This window comes from Neodothiora populina, assembly GCF_041146345.1.
Source record: "Neodothiora populina strain CPC 39397 chromosome Unknown canker_contig_3, whole genome shotgun sequence".
In the NCBI taxonomy this organism is placed as follows: Eukaryota; Fungi; Ascomycota; class Dothideomycetes; order Dothideales; family Dothioraceae; genus Neodothiora; species Neodothiora populina.
The window spans coordinates 1,099,677-1,127,280 of record NW_027191417.1 but is presented as its reverse complement, the minus strand read 5'-3'; the positions used below and the strand labels follow the sequence as shown (position 1 = coordinate 1,127,280).

General features: G+C 52.2%; 10 protein-coding genes across 14 annotated transcripts; 6 read left to right on the top strand and 4 right to left on the bottom strand.

Moving 5' to 3' along the window:
• Positions 1–215: 215 nt before the first annotated feature.
• Positions 216–1,132, top strand: AAFC00_004784 (uncharacterized protein; the record flags this gene model as incomplete). The annotated part of the gene is made up of 2 exons (XM_069344472.1): positions 216–542; positions 608–1,132. 2 exons carry the CDS (start codon positions 216–218, stop codon positions 1,130–1,132), a joined length of 852 nt encoding a protein of 283 aa, XP_069196900.1.
• Positions 1,133–1,424: 292 nt separating this feature from the next.
• AAFC00_004783 (uncharacterized protein) lies at positions 1,425–1,968 on the bottom strand (the record flags this gene model as incomplete). The annotated part of the gene is made up of 2 exons (XM_069344471.1): positions 1,425–1,744; positions 1,806–1,968. 2 exons carry the CDS (start codon positions 1,966–1,968, stop codon positions 1,425–1,427), a joined length of 483 nt encoding a protein of 160 aa, XP_069196899.1.
• A 273-nt stretch (positions 1,969–2,241) lies between these two features.
• AAFC00_004782 (uncharacterized protein) lies at positions 2,242–3,086 on the top strand (the record flags this gene model as incomplete). The annotated part of the gene is made up of 3 exons (XM_069344470.1): positions 2,242–2,422; positions 2,496–2,641; positions 2,697–3,086. 3 exons carry the CDS (start codon positions 2,242–2,244, stop codon positions 3,084–3,086), a joined length of 717 nt encoding a protein of 238 aa, XP_069196898.1.
• An 869-nt stretch (positions 3,087–3,955) lies between these two features.
• Positions 3,956–5,041, bottom strand: AAFC00_004781 (uncharacterized protein; the record flags this gene model as incomplete). Its single annotated transcript, XM_069348195.1, has 3 exons — positions 3,956–4,259; positions 4,325–4,506; positions 4,820–5,041. The coding sequence occupies 3 exons, from the start codon at positions 5,039–5,041 to the stop codon at positions 3,956–3,958; spliced, it is 708 nt and encodes a 235-aa protein (XP_069196897.1).
• Positions 5,042–6,350: 1,309 nt separating this feature from the next.
• AAFC00_004780 (uncharacterized protein) lies at positions 6,351–9,801 on the bottom strand (the record flags this gene model as incomplete). Of its 2 annotated transcripts, none has more annotated exons than XM_069344469.1 (3): positions 6,351–8,039; positions 8,098–8,904; positions 8,977–9,801. In XM_069344469.1, the coding sequence occupies 3 exons, from the start codon at positions 9,799–9,801 to the stop codon at positions 6,351–6,353; spliced, it is 3,321 nt and encodes a 1,106-aa protein (XP_069196895.1). The 2 variants fall into 2 exon arrangements, with proteins under 2 accessions (XP_069196895.1, XP_069196896.1); XM_069344468.1 differs by having other exon boundaries at positions 8,977–9,345.
• Positions 9,802–12,403: 2,602 nt separating this feature from the next.
• On the top strand, positions 12,404–15,020 carry AAFC00_004779 (uncharacterized protein; the record flags this gene model as incomplete). 3 transcript variants are annotated; one of them, XM_069344466.1, is made up of 3 exons in its annotated part: positions 12,461–12,695; positions 12,775–13,167; positions 13,213–15,020. In XM_069344466.1, the coding sequence occupies 3 exons, from the start codon at positions 12,461–12,463 to the stop codon at positions 15,018–15,020; spliced, it is 2,436 nt and encodes an 811-aa protein (XP_069196892.1). The 3 variants fall into 3 exon arrangements, with proteins under 3 accessions (XP_069196894.1, XP_069196892.1, XP_069196893.1); XM_069344467.1 differs by having other exon boundaries at positions 12,404–12,695; positions 12,775–15,020; XM_069347782.1 differs by having other exon boundaries at positions 12,775–15,020.
• A 1,655-nt stretch (positions 15,021–16,675) lies between these two features.
• On the top strand, positions 16,676–17,739 carry AAFC00_004778 (uncharacterized protein; the record flags this gene model as incomplete). Of its 2 annotated transcripts, none has more annotated exons than XM_069344465.1 (2): positions 16,676–16,700; positions 17,111–17,739. In XM_069344465.1, 2 exons carry the CDS (start codon positions 16,676–16,678, stop codon positions 17,737–17,739), a joined length of 654 nt encoding a protein of 217 aa, XP_069196890.1. The 2 variants fall into 2 exon arrangements, with proteins under 2 accessions (XP_069196890.1, XP_069196891.1); XM_069344464.1 differs by lacking the exon at positions 16,676–16,700 and adding an exon at positions 16,856–16,997.
• Positions 17,740–20,928: 3,189 nt separating this feature from the next.
• AAFC00_004777 (uncharacterized protein) lies at positions 20,929–22,339 on the top strand (the record flags this gene model as incomplete). The annotated part of the gene is made up of 7 exons (XM_069344463.1): positions 20,929–21,049; positions 21,102–21,129; positions 21,191–21,411; positions 21,470–21,556; positions 21,613–21,654; positions 21,706–21,965; positions 22,019–22,339. The coding sequence occupies 7 exons, from the start codon at positions 20,929–20,931 to the stop codon at positions 22,337–22,339; spliced, it is 1,080 nt and encodes a 359-aa protein (XP_069196889.1).
• Positions 22,340–22,434: 95 nt separating this feature from the next.
• On the bottom strand, positions 22,435–23,976 carry AAFC00_004776 (uncharacterized protein; the record flags this gene model as incomplete). The annotated part of the gene is made up of 3 exons (XM_069344462.1): positions 22,435–22,957; positions 23,010–23,613; positions 23,670–23,976. The coding sequence occupies 3 exons, from the start codon at positions 23,974–23,976 to the stop codon at positions 22,435–22,437; spliced, it is 1,434 nt and encodes a 477-aa protein (XP_069196888.1).
• A 1,529-nt stretch (positions 23,977–25,505) lies between these two features.
• Positions 25,506–27,356, top strand: AAFC00_004775 (uncharacterized protein; the record flags this gene model as incomplete). Its single annotated transcript, XM_069344460.1, has 1 exon — positions 25,506–27,356. The coding sequence occupies one exon, from the start codon at positions 25,506–25,508 to the stop codon at positions 27,354–27,356; it is 1,851 nt and encodes a 616-aa protein (XP_069196887.1).
• Positions 27,357–27,604: the final 248 nt, after the last annotated feature.

Sequence of the window (27,604 nt, the reverse complement as noted above, 5' to 3'; positions counted from 1 at the left end):
GGTTCCGTCTCTTTCCTAAGCTGCATCGAGGTACTCGAGGTACTACTGTGAGTGTGCATCACCACTTTGTGACGCTGTAGAGGACCGTAGTAATCTATCGGCATTTCTGTATCTATCCTAATCACCACTCCACATATCCTCTCCCGTCTTGGACATCTGGAAAGTGCATAATTCAAAATTCAAAATCCTCGACTCGACCAGACTAGACCACAGAAATGTCCGCCGCCAACGCTCTGGGAGCAATCTACAAGTGGGCAGTCCCCGCCGCCCTCGCCCTCTCGTTCGCAAACGCCTCCATCTACGACGTCAAGGGAGGAACGCGCGCTGTCATCTTCGACCGTCTCGGCGGTGTCAAGGAGCAGGTCGTCAACGAGGGAACCCACTTCCTCATCCCATGGCTGCAGAAGAGCATCATCTACGATGTGCGCACCAGACCGAGAAACATCAGCACCACGACCGGATCCAAGGATTTGCAGATGGTCAGCCTGACTCTGAGAGTCTTGCACCGTCCCGAGGTCAAGAACCTTCCCAAGATCTACCAGGTATGTACAATTCGCCGCTTTCCGTTCCATGTAATGCCAAGACCATCGCTGACTGACCACCACAGAACCTCGGTCAAGACTACGATGAGCGTGTCCTGCCTTCGATCGGAAACGAGGTGCTCAAGGCCATCGTCGCCCAGTTCGACGCCGCCGAGCTCATCACCCAGCGTGAGGCTGTCTCGAACCGCATCAGAGCCGACCTTCTGCTCCGCGCCTCCGAGTTCAACATCGCCCTCGAGGATGTCTCCATCACCCACATGACTTTCGGCAAGGAGTTCACCAGAGCCGTCGAGGACAAGCAGATCGCACAACAGGAGGCCGAGCGCGCACGCTTCATCGTCGAGAAGGCCGAGCAAGAGAGGCAGGCCAGCGTCATCCGCGCCGAGGGAGAGGCCGAGGCGGCAGACACCATCAGCAAGGCCGTGGCCAAGAGCGGTGACGGTCTGATCCAGATCCGAAGAATCGAGACGCAAAAGGAGATTGCACAGATGATGTCCAACAACCCCAACGTCACCTATCTGCCCGGTGGCGGCCACGGCGAGGGCAAGAGCAACGGTGGCGGCAACTTCTTGCTCGGACTCAGGTCATAAGCTTGGAACAAGTCGTAAGCTTGTATATTTGGTGACAGCTCGACTCGGGACTGTGATTCGGGGGGCGGGCTACAGGCGTTTCGAGGGCTGCGGCTGTACAGCTTCTATGGACTTGACATTTCTTTTTTGTGGGGGCAGCATAGCATGGCATGAGAACAACAAAATCCTCCTCTTCTTCTGTATATCATCAAACATGGACATGAACATGAAATTTGTCACCACGATTACTTTTGACTCCCGCAGATGTTGGTATACATGAACGGTGGTGTGAGTGAAAAGGAACGAAGAAACATCATCTGGACTGCCATCTCTCGGTCTGAGTATAATGTCTTATCAGAGCGTCTGCACCCACTCGATCTCCCTGTCTCAACAGCTGGGCAATGTCGATATTCAGCGGCGAGTCTGGTTCGGGCGCCGTCAAGAGCTGGTGGATCGAGTCCAACGTCGAAGATATCGTGTAGGCAGGCGACCAAGCGGTCTTGAGCAGATCCAGACAGATCTCGCCCGTGCGGAAATGCACGTTCGGGTGGCAGATGGGTGTGACGAAGCGAATGGTGGGAGCGACATTGGGGTAGCCGTCGGGGATCTGTATATCGAGCTGCCACAGCCCTCCTACGACACGACGACTGAGTTACAGAGAGCTATATATCTGGGTTGTCTTTTGGTATCTGACCTTGATAAGGGGTGCCGTCTACGCCTTTCATCACCGCGTTCCAATGCATGAGATCGTCGTCGTGGACGGGAGCGAGGTGAAGCAGAGCTTCGCTCGGTCCTCGCTCGTACCTTTGCAGCTCATTCAGGAGTCTGCGTGTGCTGCTCGAGGCTTTTCCTGCCATCTTCTTCCGACTATTCTTGTAAGGCTGTTATCTGGCTATGTTTTGATATATATTCCAGACTACCTTTGTACAGTATACAATCCATACTTACAACCTCGGAGGTGCCCTGAGGCGCCTCACTTCGAGTGGGCGAAGAATGTGGGGAAGGCAGCCAGTCTTGGCGCCAGCCTCAGGCCGAAAGACATGTGAAACGTCATTTTCCGAATTTATTTGTCCATTTGTTCATTCGACAATCGTCAAGAACATATGATAGAAAAAAATCGAAATCCAACAATGACGGTCCCTACAGCACAGCTATCTCAGCTGCACAGAGCAGATGGCTCGGCGACTTATTCTTCGGGCGGATACACCGTCATTGCTGCCGTAAATGGCCCAATCGAGGTGCAAAGAAGAGATGAGCTCCCCGAGGAAGCTGCCATTGAGGTTAACGTGAGACCTGCTTCTGGCGTGGGCAGTATGAATGCCTATCACTCAAGACTATATCGTCGATGAAGAGAAGAAAAAACTGATCTTATACTCCGCTCCAGGCCCCAAGGAACGCCATCTCGAGTCTATTGTCCTGTCAACTCTGCGCCACATCATCCTGACGCACAACCATCCACGCACCCTGATCCAGGTCACTCTGCAGGTCATCAGCACCCCGCTGGACGAGTCTCTGCTGCCGCCATCTTTTGTAAGAAGACTTTGTTTACCACGCTCAATGCCCAAGACTGACCTCAGACTGCCAGGCTCCCCCCATCCTCCCGGCTCTTCTCCAGGCCTCTGTGCTCTCTCTTCTTTCTGCATCCATCCCGCTCTCCGCCACCCTCAACGCCGTCACCATAGCCGCGCTGTCTTCCGGCTCTCTCATCCTCGATCCCACTCCCAAGCAACTCACCCAGGCAGCTTCCACGCACACCTTGGCATTCTCCTCGCATGGCGAGCTCATAATGGAGGAAAGCGAGGGCTCCTTCGACATGGCTACCTGGCACAGCGTCTACGACGAGGCTGAGAAAGCCTGCTGCAAGCCCGACGACAGCGACATGCAAGAGGATAGGAAGCAGGTCGACATGCAGACCTTTGTCGAGAGAGTGATCGAGGCCAATGTCGAGGCTGAGAGGGGCTGGAAGAACGACTGAAGGGCCTGACGAGAAAGAACCAAGATCGAATCCAGGAGACGAAGATCACGACTGTGACATGCCGAGGACACGCACCACCAGACTCAGCATGACATCCATTATTGGCATTATGTGCACTATCGCTGCGCCATATAAGCGGGAGAATGTCGCACTGGGATGCCGCACGCAGGGCCCAGATCGCGCAGACTGTGGCGCCGATTCACAGCGACAGCGTAACATATCCGCAGCTGTTCGATCGTTGCGTACCACATTTGGCACGCTACGGACATTTGATGGATATACACCCTTGACAGAAAGGAAGGGTGAACCTCCGCATCGGGCTGTGGTAGTGCCTCGAAAGGGCGGCTTTTCTGACTAGGCAGACCCGTGTCTGTCGCGACGACATGCAAAGCGGGACAAGCATGCTCTTTTCAGTAGGGATACCTGCCTAGTGTGTCAGAACGGGACTGCTGTATATCGATATGATGATATTCGCAATGCCGTATGAGGCTTGCATACAATCCGCCATTTCAGGGATATGCCGCCGCTTCCTTAAATCTACTTCCACTAGATATTTCACATCCGCAGCTGAACGTGACACCATCCGAATCCAAGAACAATAGTACGTGTTCTCGGCTACTTGACTGCATCAGACAATCCGGATTGCCTCGCTCACACGAGCTTTTCTTACAATTTACTCTTTCCCGCCGCCTTGCCCTCCCACTGCTTGACCCTCGCCTCTCTCGCTCTAGCCTCTTTAGCCAGCACGAGCGCCCTGTTAAACTTCTTCCCATCCTCCTCCCCATACGTCTCCAAAAACCCCAGACTCTCCCTCCACATCTCCGCCTTGAGCAGCCCAAAAACGCCCTTGTCCGTCTTCTCCACCAACTTCATCTCATCGACAAACGCCAGCGTCTCGTCCAACCCCCCGTCGAATCAATGATCCCCTCCTTGAGCGCCTCGAGCGCTTTATATCTCCTCGCCTCGAGCAGCAACGTCCTGTATGTCTGCGGACTGCACTTCTGGCGGAAGACAGACGACATGGCGGCCGAGAGGGGCACGCCGAGCTCGACTTCGTTCAGGCACACGTAGCCGCGGTGCGGGTTCATGATGCGGTAGTCGTGGTACATTGCTAGCATCAGCGCGCCGGCGAAGCAGTGGCCGTTCATCAGCGCTATGGTCGGCATTGGACAGCTTTTTGGCTTCTCAGTCTCTCGTCTGTGTCTGCAAGCCGGATCGCAGGGGAGGGAGATACGCACGTCAACAGCCGCTTCCACAACGCATACAGCGTCTGGCTCCAGAAACCTGGCGTGAAGGTCGCATGCTCGAGGTCTAGGCCGTTGGAGTAGAACTTGGGGATTCCGGACGTGGTGATGAGCACGCCTGGTTGGTATTTTGTTTCGATGATGTCGAGCGCTGTGAGGAGGGCTTGACAGAATGGCTTGTTTTTTTTTTTACAACGTGTCAGCTAGAGGGCATCTTCGTCTTTTGCTTCTCGCTATTGGAGTGAGATAAGTCAGTGAGTGGGGAGTGAGTGTGACATGGACAATGTGATGGTATGCAACGACGAAGAAAGGCAAGACAGGGTGCCCCCCTCCCTTCCTTCCACCTCAAAACCTAAATGCCATACATCACACTATTTTCCATGAACTCATCCACTCGTCCCTCGTGGAAAGAATCCACAACAGAAAAAGAACGAGGAAAGCAAAGAACAAGAGCAAGGAACACACATCGGAAAGAGAAAAGAAACATACGGTAGTCAACCGATTATCCGGCCCAGCACTAAACTCCAGCACATAGACTCTGTGCGCCGGTCTATAGCAGACCACGCGGCCTGGACTGTTACTGTTACTGCTGTTTTCTTTCTTCGCTCCCTCCGCTACCTTTCCCGCTGCGCCTGGCGCGAGTAAGACTTCAATCGGCAGCGTGAACAACACCTCCGACCTGGCTTTCGTGCTTGGAGATGCAGTCGTCATAATCCCCTTCTTTCCCAGTAGGCTTTGTCTAAGCCTCTACTGAGCTCTCTCAATCTGCACCCGAGTAGCCTTTATCTTATTCAAGAACTCGATAAAGGGTACGCTGGATAGATAGATAGTGGACAGAAAACAACAGAAACAGAACAGTTCATACAAGGCGCGGAGGCGCGAGATGAGTGCTTGATGATGATATGATGATGCGTAAGGTTCATACTTTACGTACTGTACGTGCAAGTACGCGGGTCAGGTACTGTACCTTTTAGGTACCGGTACTGTTGTTCTTGGGGTGAATAGCACATCGTCCTTATCGTGAACATGCGAAATTGTTGAACGAAATTTAATGGTGGAAAAGAGGTTCGTTAATAATCACTTATCCTACTTGTCTATAGTCTTTGTCTAGTACAAGAAAGAAAACCCCTCGAGATGTAGGCAGCCATCGCGGCGAATATTGTCTCGTACAAGAATGTGAATGTTCACATGTGTATATCTTGGTTGGTAGATTGTGAGACCGAAGTATTGTCAGAAGAAGAGTATACATGTTCCCAAAGTTAATCGATTACATGAGCATCATACAAGACAGAGGAGATGAAAGACGAACATGAAATATAAATTGGAACAAAGGAAAAAGGTTGCATTTGAACCTATCGATATGGATATCTTTTCCCCCTCCCACCTGAATCTTTTAGTAAGATGTTGAAACCCCTTAAACTGCACTGATAAATAGGAAACAGGTCGCGAACATCAGATAGAAAACGCAAAGGAAAAAAGCCCACATTTCTTCCACCTTGCCATGCAGAAAAAGAAACCAAATGCCATGCCCTGCTTTCCTTTTCCTCCCTCACAGAACAGAAAGTCGACCTTGACGCCAGGAGCAGTTAACAAAGGAGAAGAGGGCGTCATCCCGTCAGAAAACAAAATGCCAAAAACAAAAATAGGTCATCCATCAATCATAAAGCCATTCATAATATAGGAGCCATGCAGATACCGTGTTGCAGCTGGGTATCTTGAGTCCCTTTGTAGTAAGGTGAAATCCTTGCCATGCAGATGGAATATCAGGCTCTCACTTGGCCACAACTCAGTGCGAGTTAGTGCTCGCCACTATCAAACGCCTGATGGACTCCCGTACGCCAATTGCTGAATATCACCGACGCCGTGAGGTGCTGAATCTTGGATGGTGCTTTCGGTTCTCGTTGCGCATATATTTGTGCTGATAGACAAAGGCCAAGGCACGTATGCCCCACACATCCAGGTTGAAACATCCAAGCTCCTCAGAGATGCTGAAAGTGGGAAGAAGAAAAGTTCGACATAATCATTGACAGAACAATTCAATCTCACCCATGCCACCGAGACCTTCTCCACGCTGCTCTCGCCAAGTCTCAAACGCGGTCTGAACATCTTCATCGCTCTGTATGCTGACATAGTCGTCCTCATCGAGGTACTTGAGCTTGACTTGATGATTAGTGCGATCAGTCAGGCTGATGTTGGTGCTTCGCTGAAGCTTCGCGTCGATACGGTCCTTCAACGACTGGAAGGAAATATTCAGAGGAACGACCAGAGTCAAGACTTGACCAGCAGCTGTGGCGTGAACCTTGACTTTCAGTTGTGATGGAGATGCAATGTCGGATGATGGTGACAGTGTAGTAGCAGAGGACGGCGGCGGAGACACTGCTGTATCGATGCGATGGAATTGCGTAGGAGTGTTGCTCCGGGTCTGTATAAGCGGCGTTAAGCGTGGATCTGCACGTGCGGCCGCAGCGTGTTCGTATGAAGCGTAGGCTGGCTCCAACATGCCACTTTGCGGGTTGCGAGCGAGCTTGGCTGACTGTGGTCCCGATCGTCCTACCATCGAGCTGGGCAAATTAGGAGAATTGCTCTGGCTTCTTGGGCTACCATACTGCACGCTGGAGAATGAAGGCATGGGACCTTCAGGCATTGGAGGTCGGGGTGCGCTCAACGCACGCAGCTGAGCATGGATATCGGGACTACTGGCGGACCTGTTGCGAGCCAGTGGGACCTGTTGCGAGCTATGCATACCTGCACCCGCGGGAAAAGACGGGCGTGGTCCAGTACCTCGAGCGATGCTCGCTGCGGAAGTGTTCTCGCGCGACGCAGTTCGACTCATGACTGGAGCCGTATAGCGACCATGGCCTTCCTCATAATATGTGTTTGCGGGTATAGGCTGGCGAGGGAAGGGGAACATGTTTGAAGAAGCACTGGTTCGGGAGGACATTGGCGTATCTATGACGGGAGAGAAGTACGACTCGGCAAACTTTTCCGAGGGTGAAGGCATGTAGCCTGGGGATTGCGTCCGGAGGCTGAGTGACTGCGAGCCGATGCTGCCGGACGGGAAACGAGGTGGCTGTATGCGAGAGGTGACTGCCCCTCCTACTGGAGGGCCGCTCTCCCCAGTGGTCGAGCGTGAGCGTAGACTCGTGTTTGATCCGTTACGGCTCGCTGGGAACTCAGAACTGTAAGCTGGGAAAGGGACGCCGTGCGCGACGCTGTCGGCATCGTCGTCTTCATCATCGTCTGTCTGACGATAAGGGTTCTCTATGGCCGGCTGATCGCGCATGTATGTGAACTCTGTGGCAGATGTACCAGAAGGTCGGTGGCTATGAGCTATCGACGCCGCTGACGTCGATGTTGTTGATGCCACCGTTGGTGCTGTAGGCGCGCCTTGCGAGGTGACGCCATCCCATAGTTTCTTCTGTTCAAGCAGTTTTGTGTACCACTTGCCCATGGTCTCTTCAGAGGCGAATCGGATGGTGAAGTTCTCGATACCCGGGTCACCTTTCCAGAAGATCTGACAGGTATATGTGCCTGACTTGGACGCTTTGATGATATCGGTGACATTCTGCATGAAGATGCGACCCTTGAGTTGCATCTTAGGCTTGCCCTTCTTGTCGACAAGCGGACGTGACGACATTTTGTTCTTGGGCTTGTTACGGTCAATGTCCTTGCAGCAAAGAAGGATAGATTCGAAAAAGTAAATGTGATACTGGCGCGCGCGTCATGTCAATAAAGCGAGAACAATAACTGGATTTCAATGGACTCACCTCTCGTTCTTGGTCCTTGCCAGGAGCGCTATCGCTCTTGAGCACAGTATATGTGCCAAACAATAGAAGACTGCCGAATCCATCAACCCGATGGCCCTTCCAGTCTTCGACTCGACCTTTCAGTTCCTCAACAGCCTCCAGCTTATCTTCATTTTCAATGGCGGTGTTGGTTCGGGTAAGTATAGTCGTCGCGCATTCTTTGCCCAGTAGCAAGTCTTCCTTGCGCTCTTCGTCGTAGTCACCCTTGCGAAACAGCTCGTTCAGAAGCAAGGGATATTTGGACAGTCGCTGGAATGGCTTCATGAGGAAACCGTACAGTGTCGGAGGTGATTCTACCATCTGGCGCATCTCGATTGGGCCACCAGCCTCTTTCAGCTTGTTAAACTCCTTCATGACCGTCTCTTCACAAAGTTTCTGGTTGGCAATATATGGCTCGTACACGGAAAAGGACGTGCTGAAGGTCGTGAACACTTTGCCCCAGTTTTGATCCTCCTCGGCCAGCGAATTTGTCTGCTCAACGCGGATGAGGAATCGACGTTGGAAATTCAATAGAGAGTCCAGGTTGTGGAAGATGCGATGGCTGACGTCTCCGGTGATGACACCTTTGCTCTCACAAAGCTGCTTGAAAGCTTGCAGGAGTTCGAGGTGCTGGACATATGTGCGTTCGGTGTTCACGAGCTCGGCAACAATGTGCTGGCGCTGACTTCGCTTGGTCGCTGCGCTGGCGCCTGCTTCGTCCGGACGGCTGTCCTCGATGAGTCCTTTTTCCACCATGAGGTCGAGCAGTCTGGACACCATCTTGGTGACCTGTCACAAGCGCGTCAGTATGTCGGTCATGATCATGTGAGAGGAGCAAGAAGAAGCGGCGGGTCGACTCACCTTGACAAAGCCAGTGGTATCATCTCCGTAGAGATCGTAAATGATGAAACAGTCCTCGACCGCAAAGTGAAGTTCGTTGATACAGTAGCGCAGGAAACTGGAAGTCAGTGCCTTGCCTTGCTTCTCTGGATTGTATCTGGACACATCGGCGGTGATTGGCTGATCAGGTCTCAACGTGTCGTACAAGGCGACGAGAGGTCGTCCTTTACGGAATGTGCGCCACAGTAAAGTGACGATATCGACATCATCGTCGGCGGCCTGCTCTTGATCGTGTAGGAAGGCATCGAAGCCCTCGACGGCTGACAAGCGCTGCCGCAGAGTCATGCATATCTGAAACAACGACGTCTCCTTGTCGGCAACCTTGTTCATGACATTCTTGGTGGGTTCGATGGGAGCGCCATTGTTGGGCGCTCCAGCAGACGAAGAGGGAGCGGAGGAGGAAGATGGACCCGGGGTCGAGGTGGGTGTAGGGAGAGGGGGCGGGAAGAGAGTGGAGGCGGTGGTGCCTTGGGTTGTATCCGAGTCCCTCGACGAGGGAACAGACTGGATCGAGTATGAAGAACCGGTGTGGGCCTGGGACTGAACGAGAGACGGAGGCTTTGAGGCGGAAGTGTGCATCTTCGCGTGGTGTGACTGAGGATGAGGCGTGGTGTAGGCTCTCGACATTGACCCATGGGAGGCAAACTGCATCGTCGTCGTGGTTGTCGTCGTGGTCGTCGTCGTATCGTCGGCCGTCGTCGCTCGACCACTGCCAGCACCGAGATCAGAACCAGGTTCGAGATCAGAATCAAGATCGGGATCGGGGCCAGGACCGGGTGTGAGCATAGGCACAGGCGCAAGCAGGCTTATGCAGTGCAAGTGCAGTGCAGTGCAGAGCGGTGCGGTGCGGTGCGGTGCAATGCAGTACAGAGCCCTTTTGGAAGGTACGGTGCGGTGCAGAGCAGGAGCGGTGTTAAGAGAAGGCGGCGAGCGGGGCTACCTCTACCTCTACTTCTACCTCTACCTCTACCGAGACTCACTTGGTCGTTGCACGTCTGGACGACCGACTTCAAGGACCAAGGACCCGACTGACTGACCACAGAAACAGAAGCTGGAAATCCAAGACCCGAGTCTTTCTCTTTGCGGTGATGTCGACGTCGATATGTCTCTGCCAGTGTCTTTCTGTTTTGACTACGCTCAGGTGAAGACGACACACAGCGACGCAGTTGAAATGAGTGGAAATGGGATGAAACGCAATCTTGCCCGCCCTTTCTCACGACACGACACACTACCTGCACACGCACTTTCAGACAAATGGGTTGTTCAAAGTCAATGCTGGGGGAATTGGCGTTGGTGGGTGCGCGCGCGAGGGTCTTCAAGGTTTCCCGTGGCCGTCTTAGTCTGGCGCGCTTAGTGCTTTTTGCTCTTTAATCACCCTTGACGGGGTGCTTGACTGGGTTGGCTGCTCTCTGGTGATGCCGTAGCAAAAGTGTGCTACTTGTTCCCTTTCCGCACTACTGTGCAGTATCTTCTGCGCTGCTGCACTGTCCAAGGACAAGCTTCGGGCATGGACATGGGAAAGCGCAGATGGCAAAAGGCAAAAGGCAAAGGGCCAAATGGTGCAGAGCTAGCGAGTCGGGAGAAGAAAGGGATGCGCTGATGCACTGATGCAGCACTGATGCGTGATGTTCCTTGACCACTACCGATTACTACCCACGCGCTATCCTACACATGTTACAGGGTAGAACCATAAAAAACGAGGGAAGACCGCCCCACCCCATGTGTGCACGAGCCCAATTCGCCTGATAAAGTCACGTCTGCTGTACGGGGGGCGTAGCCCGGGCCTGACGAGCCAACCAAACTTTCGCTTTGTTCTTTGCACGCTCTTGTCGCATCCACCCCGTCGATCCACTTGTACTCGATGCAACCCTCCTGTACAGAAGATACCTAATCGAAGGTCTCCTGCTTCTCCTGCCGCTGCCCACACCGAAGAGCCTCGAGATGTACTATAAGACAGGCTTCCATCTATCGTAGTATAACAAAATAGCATATATTAGAATGATGCGTGACCTACTATACAAGATTGATTCCCTATCAGGCAGGTCGAGCTTTCCGCTGGGTCGTTGCAAGACAATGTTGGCAGAGGTATAAGGTTACCTTGCTAGCAGTCTCACAAAGAAGCTAGGCAGATTTACGTTCTATATACAGTACCACTGCTGGACTGGCTCATTCGGTATTGGATGAACAGTATGTAGTCAGATTGCGATTCTCGAAACCACACCTAATTAAGGCACTCAATACAATACCAAATAAGGATAACAGGACGGGACAACTCACCTGTGTTCCTGTCAACATGTTCCCTCGACAAATCTTGCTGGGGACTGCTGCGTCGAGTCCTCGCTCCGTCCTTGATATTCATTCCTTCAAGATTCCTCAGGTCACAACAACTCTCGCCGGCTCAACGCATATCTCACCTTACTAATATGTTATCACTCTGTCGAGAGGAACGAAGATTCTCCAGACCTATTCAGGCCGCGGCAACCGAACTCAGCTATAATGGAAAGAAAGAATTGCCGCGATTTGCAGCTTTAATCTGCTTGTAACAAGCCGAGTTCCAGCGATCAGCGAACGATTATAATGCTTGACAATAACGATCGCTTTGCGAGACATTACGATGACATCAGGTAATGTGTTGCTCACCCAGCCAGCGGAACTGCACACATTTCCAGTTGTCCGCCCAGTCTTCGATTCGCCGTCTCAAAGTTCCATCCGTCTCGAAGCGCGCTTTTAGTTCAGTGCCGTCTGTGTCAGAGTTGTTGTCAGTTACAGGTCGCTGGATGCTCTGGTCCAAGCACATCGGATAAACGATCCGCAACTCCCTCGCGCCGCCGTGCTTATGTGCTACAAGACCATGTACTGTACTTGTAGCACAGTGAAGTAATTGCCTCATTCCCACACCGCCCGTAGCATCGCGTCGAGCCTTGCCTTAGGTTCAGGCATTGACAGCGTTCTCGGTTATGTCCCGTAGCTCGGGGCCGTACCGAAGACCGCCTGCCATAAGCTGTTCGGAGCAGATCCGCCATGATTTGCCTTAGAATCCCTAATTCTGCCCTGTTTCTGTCATGCAAAGAGTGAGAACGCATCGAATACACCAAACGCTGTGCTGCAGAATTGCCTCGACTCATGTGCTTTGTCAAGATACAACAATTACATGCAGTCTATTCTATACATCCAAAATAGAGGAGAAGACGAGTGCATTTCTTCATGTTTCGTTTCAGTAGTCTTTCCGTAACCAAACCTGATTGGACCCTGCGGATTAATAACAGTAAACATCTCCTGAATCGTGTGCGGCACGAGTAGTAGTGTAGCAACAAACATCCCACTCTGTATCTCCACGCTTCTCCATTTTCTCAACATCACCATCCTCAGCCCAGCTTCATGACGCCTTATGCGTGAATCACCTTCCCCCACAACCTCACTCACGAGTGCGCCCTCTCCATCTGCCATGTCGCGCGACACACCCGAGTCAAGGTTGGATGAAGGATACTCGGGCGGCTCTGAAGAAACCCGGAGCCTATCAGGCAGTGACGCTAGTATGCGACTCGAAGCGGACACAGACATGGACAAGATGCAGCTCGTCAATAGCAACCTTATCAACCACCTCATGAGCTTGCCTGCTGAGGACAGGGCTGCTCTTGCTGCAACAATCATCCTCGGGTTGCCAGAGACCGAGAAATCCGGTACTTAATAAATGCTCCTACCGCTTTTGTCCATGAGTTCTTTCCACGACTGTACATGCTGACACATTGTTCCCTAAAGATGCTGCCTATGCTGTGATCAGATCGCTCCGTACATCATCCATCGCATCAATTGTGGAGCGCCTCAATCCTCTGCTGCACAAAGACCCGGCCATGACCTTACCACCAGAAATTACTGCTCTTATTTTCTTGTACCTTCCCCCGGTCGATCTACTCAGATCCGCCATCTCTTCCAAAGCTTGGCGAGAGCGAGCGTTGGACAGTAATCTATGGAGAGTGCTCTTCACACGGGAGGGATGGTCCGCCAATATGAACCAAGTCAGAGCAGCCGAGGCGATGGAGGCGAGACGTCGTGCCACTCTCACACGACACACATCACCGAAGGCCCCCCGAAGGAAACGCGACCTGGACTCGGAGGGGACTGGGAGCACCAAGCGTGCCAGGGAATCCTCGAGTCACCAGACGATCAGTGGAGGACCCGGCGAATCGGCGTCTGAAGGATGGCGGGAACAACATGGCACGCTTGAGGCAGACGAAGACTTTGTCATGCTTGAATACCAGCCAAACGACTCTGAGGAGATTCGCAACGACGCCGACAGTGTTTCCGGCTCGAATGCTCGGGCATGTCTGTCTCCTACCTTACACCCTGAGCTCTTCACACCTGACACCCTGTTCCCGCGTATCAATTGGCTCTATCTCTATAAACAGCGACGCCGCCTGGAGGACAATTGGCACAAAGGTCGATACGTGACTTTCCAGCTTCCGCACCCTGACCATCTTGACGAGGCACATGAAGAATGTGTCTACACGATACAACATTCCAGTAAGTGGGTTGTAAGTGGCAGTCGAGACAAAACCATCGCCATCTGGGACTTGGCTACCCAACGTCGTGTCAGGACCCTTTCTGGAGCCCACCATGCGTCTGTGCTATGCCTACAATTTGATGAGAGCGAATCCGAAGATATTGTCGTGTCTGGAGGAAGTGACTCCTTCGTAGTCATCTGGCGTTTCTCAACGGGCGAGATTATTCGAAAACTGGATCAAGCCCACACGGAATCTGTTCTCAACTTACGCTTCGATCACCGATATCTAATCACATGCTCCAAGGACAAGACCATCAAAATCTGGAACCGCCGCGAAGTGTTTGTTAACAATCCCATCGTGCCAGCTGTTGCTCGTCGTCAAATCGAAGTCGGTGGTCCCAACCTCATCTCGGAGTATAATCTTTTGGTCACTCTCGAGGGACATGGCGCTGCAGTGAACGCTATCCAAGTGTATGAAGGGCAGATTGTGTCTGCCTCCGGAGACCGTACAATAAAGGCCTGGGACATAAACACCGGCTACTGCCTCAGAACATATACTGGGCATACAAAAGGAATAGCGTGTGTGCAGTATGATGGTCGAAGGATCGTTAGCGGCAGTAGCGACAATACTGTGCGCATTTTTGACGCCGCCACATCTGCAGAGGTTGCTTGCCTTCCTGGACACACGAATCTTGTGCGCACTGTGCAGGCACGATTCGGAGACATGCAAGATACAGATCAGGACCTCGAAGCGGCAGCGCGCGCCGTGGATCAGGCGTTCCACGATGCCCGCACGACTGGCCAAACCCCCGACGCGCGACGACGTCGTGGACTCGGGAACGCTGGCTCTAGCAATCCGAATGATGTCTGCGCATTAGGTGCCAAAATCCCACCTGGAGGAGGCGGTAATGCTTGGAGTCGTATAGTTTCCGGCTCGTACGACGAGACTATCATTATCTGGCGTAAAGACGTTGACGGCAAATGGGTTCCCAGCAGGCGTTTGCATCAGGACGAAATCTTGTCGCCAAGACACCGAAGGACTCGTCCAATCCACCCGCAACCTCTTGGTTTCGATGACATTCCTATACAAAGCAATGTTCCACCCGCGACACGTCATCGACCGGCCGACACCAACAACGGTAGCACAGCTCAGAGTACAGCAGGAGCTGTTGCTGGCGTACAAACCAATACCACGAACGTCCGACAAGCACAAGTCGGTGAAGCATCCACGACTGCTAACGGCGTGCCTCCAGCCGCAGCCGCGAGACCAGATGCTGCGGCGCAACCACGCCCATTTCAGCAAGTCCGACCCCCCGGTGCTGGCGTTCACGTTCACCGTCAACAGCGCCTCAGAGAGCTCGAGACGAATCGGGTCTTTAAGCTGCAATTCGATAGTCGACGCATCATATCTTGTTCACAGAACAGGATTATCGTAGGGTGGGACTTTGCCGCCGGTGACGCTGAACTGGCAGAGGCGAGTCGTTTCTTTGGTGAGACGAATTAAGCGACCCGTTCGATACCCTGACTGTGTTATGTAGCGTACGATACTATAATTAATGAAGCACGCTACTTCTCCTTTGGCACATCTGCTCAAGAAGTTCGGCAAATGAAGTTGTGGATGCCATTGAGAGGAAGCTACAGTTACACTTCAAGGACATGGCGAGCCACGTGAGACCCTCCTGTCTTATGAAAGCTCCAATGGCCTGCGAACGTGGCATGATGCATATTGTGTCGAAGCACTTGGTCTGGTCCAAGGCCATTGCCCTCCGGATCCGTTACATTTGCCAGAAATGGGCTAGTGCAATGGAACATATCAAATATGGGCCGCTTCACCGACAGTACCTAGGGCTGCTTGAGTCGGGCCTCACATGCCCGAGTTTTGGTATAGCAGATTGACATCCGAGTAGACAACCCTGCAGTGCCCCACCGCTGTTATAGCACGATCTTACGTTGAAACATGTACCACTTGATCTGGATGGAAAGACCACACTGCTGTGAACGATCGTAGATACTTGTACACTTGCACATTCACAATGATCCCACGTGAATCATCCATGGCAAGTGATATCGACACTCTCCGGGTGCCACAAACGTCTAAGGTAAGGTACATATTGCAATGTATAGAAGACGAGAGCGAGGCTAGAAGACGTAAGCTTGGGTAAGCGGAGGCGGAAGCGGCATCCCGCAATATTCGGAGGTCGTCGAGTCCTTCTCCCGTGTTTTCTACTCGTAGATCCAGTCAAGACGAGATCTGATTCAAGGGGTTGGCAGACTTGTGGTATCTGGGGCACTTGCCGTCACCTGATAAAAAGTGGGACTCGTGCCGCCGATGTATCAATGTTATTATAAAGAAGGGGTCTCGCTGAATGCACGCTGACTTCTGGTCGTGAACACGAGGATCCTGTCTGTCGCTGAGTCGCAAAGTCCCGCATGATATTATGGAGGCAGGCATCTCCGGTGTCTCGAGAGCGTGCATCGAGTATACAAGCTCAAGGGACAAGCACAAGGGTACCTGAAGGGGCCTCGTTCTAGCGCCCACGCTTTGTGATCCGTTCCTGAGCAACTTACTATATCTCAGTTGTTAGATGCACTTGATATATTAGCGGATCTAAGTCCGCATCTATGCCGCAGAGACGCCTTTGGTCGTTGGTGGGGGACAGGCGGGTCTTCGAACAGCCTCAAAGGCGTCGGTAATGTTTGCGGAGTCCGCAAAGGCACGCCTGCCTACGGTAAGGTACGTCCGGTCATCAGGCCTGACCACCCGCCTTCCCTCGACGCGACGGTGCGAGTTGAGGGTATAGCTTGAGCTCGGGGATGTGATAAGGACAGACAAGACACTCGATCGACTCGCGTCTTCGCAAGCATCTCTCGCACTTGCTGACCGCCAACGATATTAATCGGAAATCATCGAAGACACTCTTACGCTTTCCAAAGCTTCCGCGGTCAGCTTGGACATACACTCAACCGACTCGAGGATCCTCAGGGTCCGAGAGATAGCCGCATATGTTCAGTTAAATACCAGCTGTCCCATCTCCCATCAGCGTTGTGTTTGCCATCTGCTACCGATCTATTCTACTTCTGCTATTGTTCTTGTTGAAGTCCAGAGTGATTTGCCTTTACAAACAGCCGACTATCTCGAAAGAAAGAGCGTTTTTTGGCATGTCCGGAATTAGTCAAGTGCAAGGTGCGTTAAATCTTTCTACCACAGCTCGACTCAGACCCGCCATTCTCTCCGGGGGTCATGACCGTCGAATTTTTTTGTCTTCAACATCTTCTCGTCTTTAGCATCTATCCTCGTTGTTTCCAATCCCGTTTCTCTCTTCCCCATCACCACCTATTATGCGACCGGGCCTATGCTTCGGTCTTCGGACGTGGTGTCCCAGCAGGACGGCCAGGCTGAGGCCGAGTCATGCTCAACGCTTTTTCCATTTCTCGGCGCCTGTCTATACCAATGACGCACACCACCACAAAGGACCGCAGAGTACTATTTATCCCCCACATCCCTCGCAAATTTTCCCAACCAACCTCTCACACTTTACACATCAACACCCGCAAACATGTCCTCGGCAACTAACACCAAGATCCCTCTTCCAGATGGCTTCGCCCACACCCTCTCACAGCGCGTCGCCAAGTGGAGCGACGAGACGGCGGCAAGCGACCCCGAGTTCTTTGAGCGCTGTGCTGCAGGCCAAGCGCCCAAGATCTTGTGGATCGGCTGCGCAGACTCTCGCATTCCTGAAACGACGATCCTCGGCTTGAAGCCTGGTGAGGTCTTTGTGCACCGCAACATTGCCAACATCGTCACCACCACCGACATCAACTCGCTTTCCGTCATCGAGTACGCCGTCGCTCACCTCAAGGTCGAGCACATCCTCGTCTGCGGCCACACCAAGTGCGGTGGTGTCAACGCCGCCCTCGGCAACTCGAGACTTGGCCTGCTCGACATCTGGCTGCAGCCTATGCGCAAGCTCCGCATGGACCACACCGAGGAGCTCGACAGCCTCGACCACGACCACAAGGGCAACAAGCTGAGCGAGTACAACATTCTCCGTAGCTTGGAGGTTCTGCGCATGAACCCCACCGTCATCGACGCCATGAAGACTAGAGGTCTCGACCTCCACGGCGTCATTTACAACGTCGAGAACGGCCGTCTCGAGGTCGTCGAGAGTTCCGAGGACGAGACCACGCTCAAGAAGCGCCTCGCCGCCTTCACCACCGAGTAGCACCCGGGTTACGATATATTGTAGCACAAGTAAAGAAAGCGTTGGCGCCATGGGTGATTTGCAGTTTATTTTCGGACCCGCGGATGGGAAGTCTGGCTTTGGGGGCTCCGCCCCGCTACGGGCTATGCATCTCAGACGGTTCGGAGGGGCCAGAGGGTTTGACACACAGAGTCAGAGAGTCTTCGACCAGTCGTCGAAGAGGGATGTTCATTTCGTTTTTGTTTATAGTCGTACATGAGAAAAATTATTAGATTGACAGACTAGAACCAGTGCACTGTCAACGAAGCCAAACCTACCAACTCTCTGTTTCTCGTCTTTTCGTCGGTTTCTTTTGTGCACACTCAGACAGCGAAGAGACCGTCCCCTTGCCCGATGGACTCGGCCTCTCTCTACTGATAAGAACATCCCTCGCTCGCTCACCCAGCCGAAGTCTTCCGCTCGACCCGCGCCTTTTCATATCTCCATCCTTATATCTCTCATATTCATTCATTACCTCCCTACCGTACATCTGTGCACACTTTCCTCCCCGGCAAGCGTGTATTACTTCGGTGACATGGCCCACATCGAGCCGTGCTGCAGGCCTGCGCTCTTGCCTCGCCTTGTTTTGCTTTCTCTTTTTCTACTGCCTTTGCACTTCAAGTGATGTGTATGTATTTGTTACTTATGGGAATAGTACTTGTAGATGGGTGTATGGTTTATGGCTACTTGCCGGTTCTTTTGCACATGTAGATGCTGGCATGTTTACCTTACCCGCGGTAGGAAAGCGGGTGGGGGGGGGGGGGGGGGGCGGGAGAACAGGAGACGACTCGAGACGAGGCAAGGCAAGGCAATGGAGAATGGAGACTCGCTCTGCTTATCTCGCTTAGTACTGGTCCTACGAGTTCTGTTCTGTGTTTCTGTCTACGTGAAGAATCGCTGCTTTCGAGTCTCGAGCTTGCTTTTCTTCGTCCTTCGTTCTCTCGTTTCAGCGGAAGAGGGTCTTGACAAAGAGGGAGACCTTTTTGCGTGATGAACTGTGAGACCACGACGGAGACGGATGTGTTTCCGCTCGCTTGACTCGTTGCTTCAAGACGATAGTGCTGTGGTTCCTCTTTCTTCTAGACTTACAGTATAGTGCATACATACAGGACACATCTCGCATGCTGTCTGCAAATACACACCGCTTTCGGGTCTGGTCGGCCACTCGCTTCGGTCAATCGGATCTCCACCATTCACGAGTAAGTCGGTGCATCATCATCATCTCTGTTGCTGTGTTTGCTTGACTCTTGTATCTTGCTGCATTTTACACGTACTCGGGTTACTGCACGGAAATGTCTCTCTAGCTCGTGTCCGGAGGGGTCTTGCTCGCGCAAGTCTTGGTGGTATACCCTGACCTGTCATTCTTTGTCCCCCTTGCGAGTGGACGCTCGCGGGTGCAGGCGTTTCCGATATTGGGGATACGAGAAGACAGAGACAGACAGGAAGCGCGAATGGAGACGAAAACATGCCTTGCCTTGCCTTACGTACTGTGACTGCTGCTGCTGCTGCTGTTGCGCGGAAATGTTGATCCTGTAGATCTCGTCCGTGTTCCTGCGGAATAGCGTCTTGCTCTTTCTTGTACGAGTAATTGCACACGCTGCGTACGGTGCGTGCTTGAGACATGGCCTGCCGGATGGTCTCTCGTACCTTGCAGTAGTAGCGATGATAGTAAAAGACGCCGAGGCAACAATCCCGTTCATCCGTATAAGTACTCGCATCAAAGCTCGCGATAGGCTAAATGGGTAGGGCGGCTTTTCTGGAATATTGGTAGCGTAATTCGTAGATTGCTTTTCTCTCCCGGAAGCCCTGAGATAGATTGATTAATCGCACGCTCGGGCCCTTTCCGCTGAGAGATGGTGGATCCTGGGAACCCGGCACACATAAGATACACCCGGACAACTACAGTCTGTGGTGACGGCAGCTTTTCCCTCGCTCTCCCCCCTTTTCCATGTGTGCGCGCACTACCACCACCATCATCATCGTCAATCACAACTCGTTCGTAATCGGCATACGCTGCCGTGTGCCGCGTGCAGCCGTCACGACATCACTATCGCCGCTTTTCATCATCGATCTTTGACCACCATCTGTGTAATCCTCTGTCGTGTTCGTCGTCGTCAACATTCTGTCGTCGTCGTCGATGTTCATCAATCATAGCCCACAGATCGCCTGGTCGCTCTTCCTTACCCGTGAGCAAATTGATCGGTTCCGAAACGCAACGACGTCGATTCTCGAAACATTAGTTGTTCTTCTAGGCTCGGGCCTCGCTCGCTTTTCCTCGCTAATTCCCTTTTATGGCGGCGAGAAGCACGACGAGATGGAGGACCTGCTATATGGAGATAGCGGATGTCAGAACATTCAATTGAGGCTTTTTATTCTGGATCCCCGTAATGTCCAGCTAGAACGGATGGAAAGTGCTTGTGGATCCTTCGTTGTGCGGCAAACGCATGAATATGAACATGTATTCGAGATCGAGAGAGTACTTGACAGATCCGGCACGCTTTGCACATGACGCCGAAGTGCTTACCCGGGCCCCTTATCCGCAGTATCCATTGACGTTCATGAACGACCTGCCTCTCATTTCCCTAATGCCTCGCTTGTGTGAGGCTGAGTTTGAGCCCCTGATTGATCTCTTCGCTATCGTAGCACGATGCAATAATGGTGGTCTCTGCCTCCAAGCACGTCTTGTGTAGCAGCTCTGCGGTGTCGGTGATCTGTTGAATATCTACCGGACTTCAGGCACGGTAATTACTGTATGAACAAAGTGTTTGACCAAGGAAACCCATCTTGGGAAACACTCCGGCCTCGTGTCACATGCATGGCTAGAGTGAGGGGTAACATCGCGGGGTCCCCGCTTCCCCATGAATCTGCCCCAGGTTTGGTGACGCGCTATATGTCGAGCAGTGTTTGATCCGGGTATCGTGCAGGACCAAGAAAGAACCCGTAGCTATACCGCAATGCTTTTCCAGATGTAGGATCTCGGCCATGCGCTGAAGTGGAGCCATTTCAGAGGATCATCAGTCGATGAGGGGAAATGGTAGCTACAGTAGGTTGTCTTGCTTGGCCTGGTCAACAAAATAGATTCATGCCTCCTTCCCTTGTGTTCGTCGTACACAACTCTACAGCACCCTTCATACGTGGATTTGTTTTGCCATCATCGTCACACTCGTCAAGATGATGCGCGCTGCAAGATACCACGGCAAAGAAGACATTCGAATCGAACAAATCCCACGAGAACAATGTGGACCTGGTCAGATACGGGTCGAGCCTGCTTTTGTTGGAATATGCGGGACTGGTAATTTCATCTTGTATCGCAAAGACTGACCATTTGTCTGACATTTCTTAAGATCTACATGAGTTCCTTGGAGGTCCATGGTACACCTCGCCTTGCTGAGCCCAGACCGAGAAAAGGACACTATCACTGATTCGCCTGTAGCTTTGCACCTCTCACACCACATCCAGTCACCGGGGAAGCAGTACCTATTGGTATGGGACATGAGTTCAGTGGCACTATTGCCGAAGTCGGATCCCAGGTGAGCCAGTTCAAGGTTGGACAGAAAGTCGCCGTTCAGCCGACGATCTATTGTGGAAGCTGTGGCGCCTGTCGACATGGTGTTGAGAATGCATGTGCCAATGGAGGATTCATTGGCTTGAGTGGTGAGTCTGACAACTATATGGCGAGCATGTAACATCAAGCTGACATCATATCGCACAGGTGGCGGTGGTGGCCTCAGTGATGAAATCGTTGTTCCGCATGAAGCTTGCCATCTACTGCCGGACAACATTGAGCTTGATATTGGAGGTCTGTCGAGATGTGTTGTAAATTCTTGGAGGACCAGGATTGACAAAGTCATGTAGCTCTTGTTGAGCCACTGGCGGTTGCGTGGCATGCTGTCAATGGTAGTAACCACCGATGATTATCTATTGATCTCTTTTACTGACCTTGGTCAGTATCTTCACTGCAGCGTATTGGACCCGAGAAGGCGAATGTGCTAGTATTGGGAGGCGGACCCATTGGACTTGCCGTTGTGCAAGTACTGGTTGCGCTGAGCACGAAAAAGATCATCATGTCTGAAGTTGCCGCATCTCGACAGGCATTTGCAAGAGAGTTCGGGGCGCACCATGTCCTCGACCCTGGGACCTACGACCTGGCTGCAGTGTCACGAGAACTATCCGGTGGAAACGGTCCTGATATTGTCTTCGACTGCGCAGTAAGTCTTAGATTACTCCCACTCTACAGTGGCCACACGCTGACGCTATATAGGGCGTGACTGCGAGTCTCGAAACCGCGTGCAAAGCCATCAGACCTCGTGGTACTGTTGTGAATGTCGCCATATGGGAAAAGGCTGTACCATTCAATCCAAATATGCTTGTCTTCAAGGAAGGAAAATATGTAGCTGTTCTTGGCTATCAACGCCAGGACTTCGAAGCCGTTATACGTGCTCTTGCCGATGGGAAGCTGAAGCCTCAGAGAATGATCACAAGCAAGATTCCCATGGACGCTCTGGTGGAGAAGGGTATCTTGGCATTGGTGAAAGAGAAGGACAAGCATGTGAAGATTCTCGTAGATGTTAAGGGTCGATGAGCGACAAGCTTTGTTCTATCCAGTCGCTGGGTCCAAGAAACCGAAGCACAGATAAAGATTTTGCTGATTGCTTTTGGCGTTATAGTCGAAGCAACCTAGGCGGGTGGCATGAAACTAGCATATAGTCCATCTTGCACGATCGCATAAATGACCATGCTACTGACTACGACTCGTTGAACGCTTCTCTTCTTACCATAGGCAACCAGCGTGGTAGTCATCTGGTTTATCGTTCTGTTGATACCGGGACTTGGTATAGCTGCAATGGGCGCGTCGTTGGTGGTAATCGCAATTGCCAGTACGAGATACCAAACAGGATAGGCACTCGAGAGCCGATTGATAATTTGCACGTGGAAGTTGAATAGAGCGAGCAAGGCGAGGGCAGCTTGAGGTAAAGCAAAGAGGCGCATGCATCTAACATAGCGCAGCCTATCGGCGTCATGGAGATCCTCGGCCAACTTCGGAGTTGATGGCTTGTCAACTTTCTTTGCTATTGACAACAGCAGTATAGGTTGGAACACCGCGATCAAGGCTGTGGTCGATAACAGAGCAAGCATAGGAATTGCGAGTGCAAAGAGGGGAATGTTTGACAGCGTCCAATATCTCAGAAACCCATTGTTCCTACGTCAGTTTATCAGCACATTTACATGACTAGGAGGACTGGATCAAGTACCAGTAGTGAGCTTGAACGTATGTATAAATGCTGGGTGGTATGCGCGAACACCAGATTGGGATCTGCACTGTGCTGTCTTGAGGGCAAAATTGCTGGTACCCTATCCATTGCGGAAGAGCATTACCGAGCGCGACCGTCAGGCCGGCCACAAGTGTGGCCAGTAGCTCCTGACAAACCTCAAGGCTGCGAAGTGACCCTAGCAAGCCCAGAGCGTGGGACAGCAAGATCAGACCGTTGAGCAGTCCGTTGCCTCGCACAGTCGATGCAAGACCCCAGCACACTCCAGAAGCGAGGACTGATATACATCTCCTTACCATACCTGAGGATCCATGATAGACATGCGCGTAGCATAGCATACCGAGGAAAGTAAGACACGCGAAGAGGCTCTCGGAATATGGCGCAGAAAGAAAGACACCGGCGGGTGATACAATGTGCAGCATAGCGGCAACAAAAGCGATATCATCGCGTTGTGGCGATTTTGTAGGAACGATGCTCTTTGCAAGTTGGAAGAGAAGCAAGACAGACAGGAGATGGCAAGCATGAGAAATGAGTATTCCTGCAAGAGCTTCTACGAGCAAAGGATGTCTAACCAGCGAGGAGAGAACTGAGAGACGACTTAGCCTATCTTGTTGAACGAACCATGAGGTGTCAGAATCGCACCTTTGGCTCCAAGATGAATTGATTTAGTCCAACCAAAACCCCAGGCCCATTCCTGCTCGAAGACATGACCACGCTGAGCGACGCGAACAAAGTATAGCGCGTCCCATCGCACAAGTCTTGAAGCAATGTGACCAAGTAGTTTTATTGACGATGCTTCAGTCTGAGATGTACCGGACGCCAATAACAGCTGTGTCGAAGTATCGTATCCAGGGCCTGGGCTAGCACACGCGATACACAATAGCAGAGCCTTCCAGATCACGAATGCAAGGAGCAGCAACCTCACTGAGCTGACATTGTTGTCAGGCATCGTGTATTATTGCTCAGCGAGCAAGGTCAGGAGAAGCTGGTGGCAGAACGTTTCAGGGGAGACGGAAAGTGATTAAGGAGCGTCACGATACCGATTGTGGCTGTTCATGTGTCAATGATTAGTTTTATTGCTCAGCGGTGTATACTGGCTCAATTTGTCGGCGGTATGCGGCAGGACGGCATGAACAATGAGATGTATGTGTTTGCCGTAAGTTGCAAAACCAGTGCCAGCACACACGAACAGCGTGGCTGAGATGGGGCTTTGGCCAAGCACCAAAATCGAGTAGGGCGAGTCGGATCCAGCAAGATCCGGTACCGAATCACATGGCACATCTGGAGCAATCCCAGCACCCTGAAAGGTTTACGCTTGCGGCACCAGCCTTGCAAGGCGAGGGAGATCTTCTTGGCAATCGATCAGTGCAGAGTGATCTGAGTGATGCATGCCAAGCCCAAGCCGGGTCGGCCGGTTCGACTCCGACAACGAGCCCCACCATAACAATGGTAAGCCAGGGCAATTGACTTGTTGTAGACGAAAGCAATTGGGGAAACTGCAGCAACGGGCTTACATGTGGTGAATTGGCGGGGGCTGATTAGCTCTTGTACGAGCCGTGAAGGAAGACACGGGATGCGCTATCGATCAGTCCAGACGTGTTTTGAAGGAGTTGGAAAGCGATCCTTTCGTCACTTCCTTGCTTGCATTGTGCACAACATCGAAGGTCTCGCAAGGCAAGGTAAATCCGAATCGGGCGCCGAGGTCCTGTGGTGACCTGACCGGCATCGAATGGAAGGATGCGGGCGCTCGGTACGAATATCAAATCCCGCATGACATACCTTTTGCAGAGACTATGGCTAGGACCACAACACCAAGCACAACACATGACCAGTACAGCAAGGAGATTTGCAGAGTCCAAGCACTTTTGCAATCAAGCAAACCCTGTGTTTGTCGAGTACATCTGTACAAAAGCGGCAGCACCTCATGAAGTGGGATGTACAGTATCGTCGTTCTAACTATAGAAAGGCCGGGATGGACGCTTCGAGATTTACTTTGAGAGGTGGCTATGGCGTTAATGACTCTGGCAAATAGCGTAACGTCGGACTCGTACTGTAGCAAATATACTGGCTGAGGGGCACGATACATAAGCAGAAGGAATCACGTTTTCGCAAAGAGCGGTCTCCTTGTCCATACTGTACTGTAGGAATCCGTATATTGCAATGCTTGCGCGCCAAGGAAGACATCGACCCACTTTCTCTCAAACGGACGTACTGTATTACTGTATGTACGAGGTGCACAACAAGCTCAGTCCTAGCAGCCGAAGTGACGAGGATCTACAGAGCGACAAGGCTTAGAAGTTGGAGTCAGGTTGTTGTGTCTTTCTTCTTTTCTTTCCTGCCACCCGTAGCGGGTCATCCGCTTGCGGACTTTGCCTTCGTTTTGCATATAACTCTTTCTTTGTGTTGATCATCGAGGCTTTATTCATCCATTTCCTTCTGGCTTGACCACCTACCTTACCATTTACCGCACAATTGGCCATGGAGACCCAGCAGCGACTCGCTGTCTCCATCCCTTCGATGCTAATGACCTACCTGACCGGCTCAGGCACGTCGACAACAGCCGAAGACGGAGCCATACCGTCAACGACGATAACGAAAATCAAATCGACATCATCAGATTCCGACACTGACAATGCCAACACGAAACCCGACGGCGCTGCTGTGCAGCGGAACTCCACTTCAGATGTCAAGCACCTTGCCCCTCCGTTTCACCGTAAATCTCATCTGGTCATGTTCGACGACTCGGATCTCATGTCTCGTGCCAGTGGAGATCTATCGAGGGAGGGGTCGTTCAACAGCACAAATCCGCGAGCCCGGAAGCGACTGTCCAAACCGAGGACATCCTATAGTATCCTCCAGCCTCCGCCGAAACCCTCGGCCCGTCAAAAGATTCATGTCAAATCGAGGCCCCTACTGCAGTTACATCTTCTCAATGCTTCGGCAAGGCCAAAGCCTGCCTTCGAGCTTCTCCATTCTGCCATCTTCTCGCCCTCTCTCTCGCGCGCCATCTCGAAGGCCTTTCCTAAAAAGCATGGCCCCAGTCCTAACGACCTCGCAATTGTTAGAGCGGAGACATATCACCAACACGAGGCCTCCAACCACAGTGATGAAGATGAGACGCGCGATGTGCTTGCCGTCATCAGCAAAAGCCGCAAAGGAGACGGATCAGGATCCGGTAAAGCGAAAATTTACCTGGATGACGGCAGCGAATGGGACGCTTTTGCCTCGTCTAATGGCGGATACGAGTTCGTCTCGACAGATACTCACGGCCTGACCACAACTGTGCGCTGGGTGCTGAAGCGTCCTCGTGCACGCAGGAGTCAGTCGGCTACTGACGTGGAAAGTCCGCGCATTGATACAACAACGAAGAAGTTCAACTTCAGCACAATATCGCCCAATTCCCGTCGACACCCCATCATCGCGAACCTTACAAGCACAACTCTTGACATCAACGACTCGTACACTATGCCCTCCCCAGTCGGCTCTGCTTCACCTCCTGGTGAGTCAGAAAGTCGCATATCAGGAGACTTCATGCAAACAACACCCGCACTACGGACCTTGATTACAGCTACTGCGGTCTGGATCGCCGTACGCGAAGGCTGGAGTCCCGGATATCGCTACGACGACTCCATGGTGCGATCGCCCTCGACCAGGCTCAGTGTCTCGCCATCCAAACTTGCAGGTGAATCGAATGATGCTTTCAAGGAAGGCGAGCCGCGGAGAAGTACTAGTATCGCGCACATGTTCCGCACCTCAACCGCGATGAAACGACTTTCGAATGCTTCTGCACCGGCGAATTCATCGGCAGAAGACATTGCCATGTCCCGCAACTCGAGTCTGCGTAGTGTGTCGGGATCTCGACGGAGAAGGCCCCGGGCAGAGTCGACCAGCACCGTGATCCATCGAGCAACGCTGCCTCGCCCCGACTTCAGGAATATGCGTACACACACGATGACCACCGCAGCATCGAATAACAGTCATGGTCAAGACTACGATAAGGAGATGACCGAAGAAGGAGAGAGCGAGAGCGGTAGCGGTAGCGCATCAGAAGACTCTGTTGCCACTCCATCCAAAGAGATTCTAGCTTCAGGTTCTGTCTTGCCTGTGATGGCGTCTATTGAACCCCAGGACGAGCCCATTGTTGAGCAGCCTAGAGAAGTCGAGAGACACAGAAAAGAAGTGTTTGCGGATAACAAGATCCTCAAGCAAGAGAAGAGATATAGCTCAGCCACCGACACCACCACCGAGTCCAGGAAGGCCGAGGAGAAACCTAGCCATAGGCGTAAGAGGAGGAAGGCCCTGAGGGTGTTGCTTTGTGGAATGGCCTGAGTGGATTCTCGTTGTATCAGAAGAGTCTTGTGCGAGATGTGCGCCAGGAAAAAGTCCGCTGGTCGGCTTGACCTGGCAAAGTCTTGCTACCCAGTCGATGTTAGAAGCAAGCAGTAGAAAGCAAGCGACAACATGACGTTTTACGTAGCCACCATAGCACTGCGTTTGCATTTCATTTGGTCGTTAGCGATTACGGAGTACCCAGAAATGATTCCATTCCCACGTGCTTGTGGCTGTCCAAGTATGAT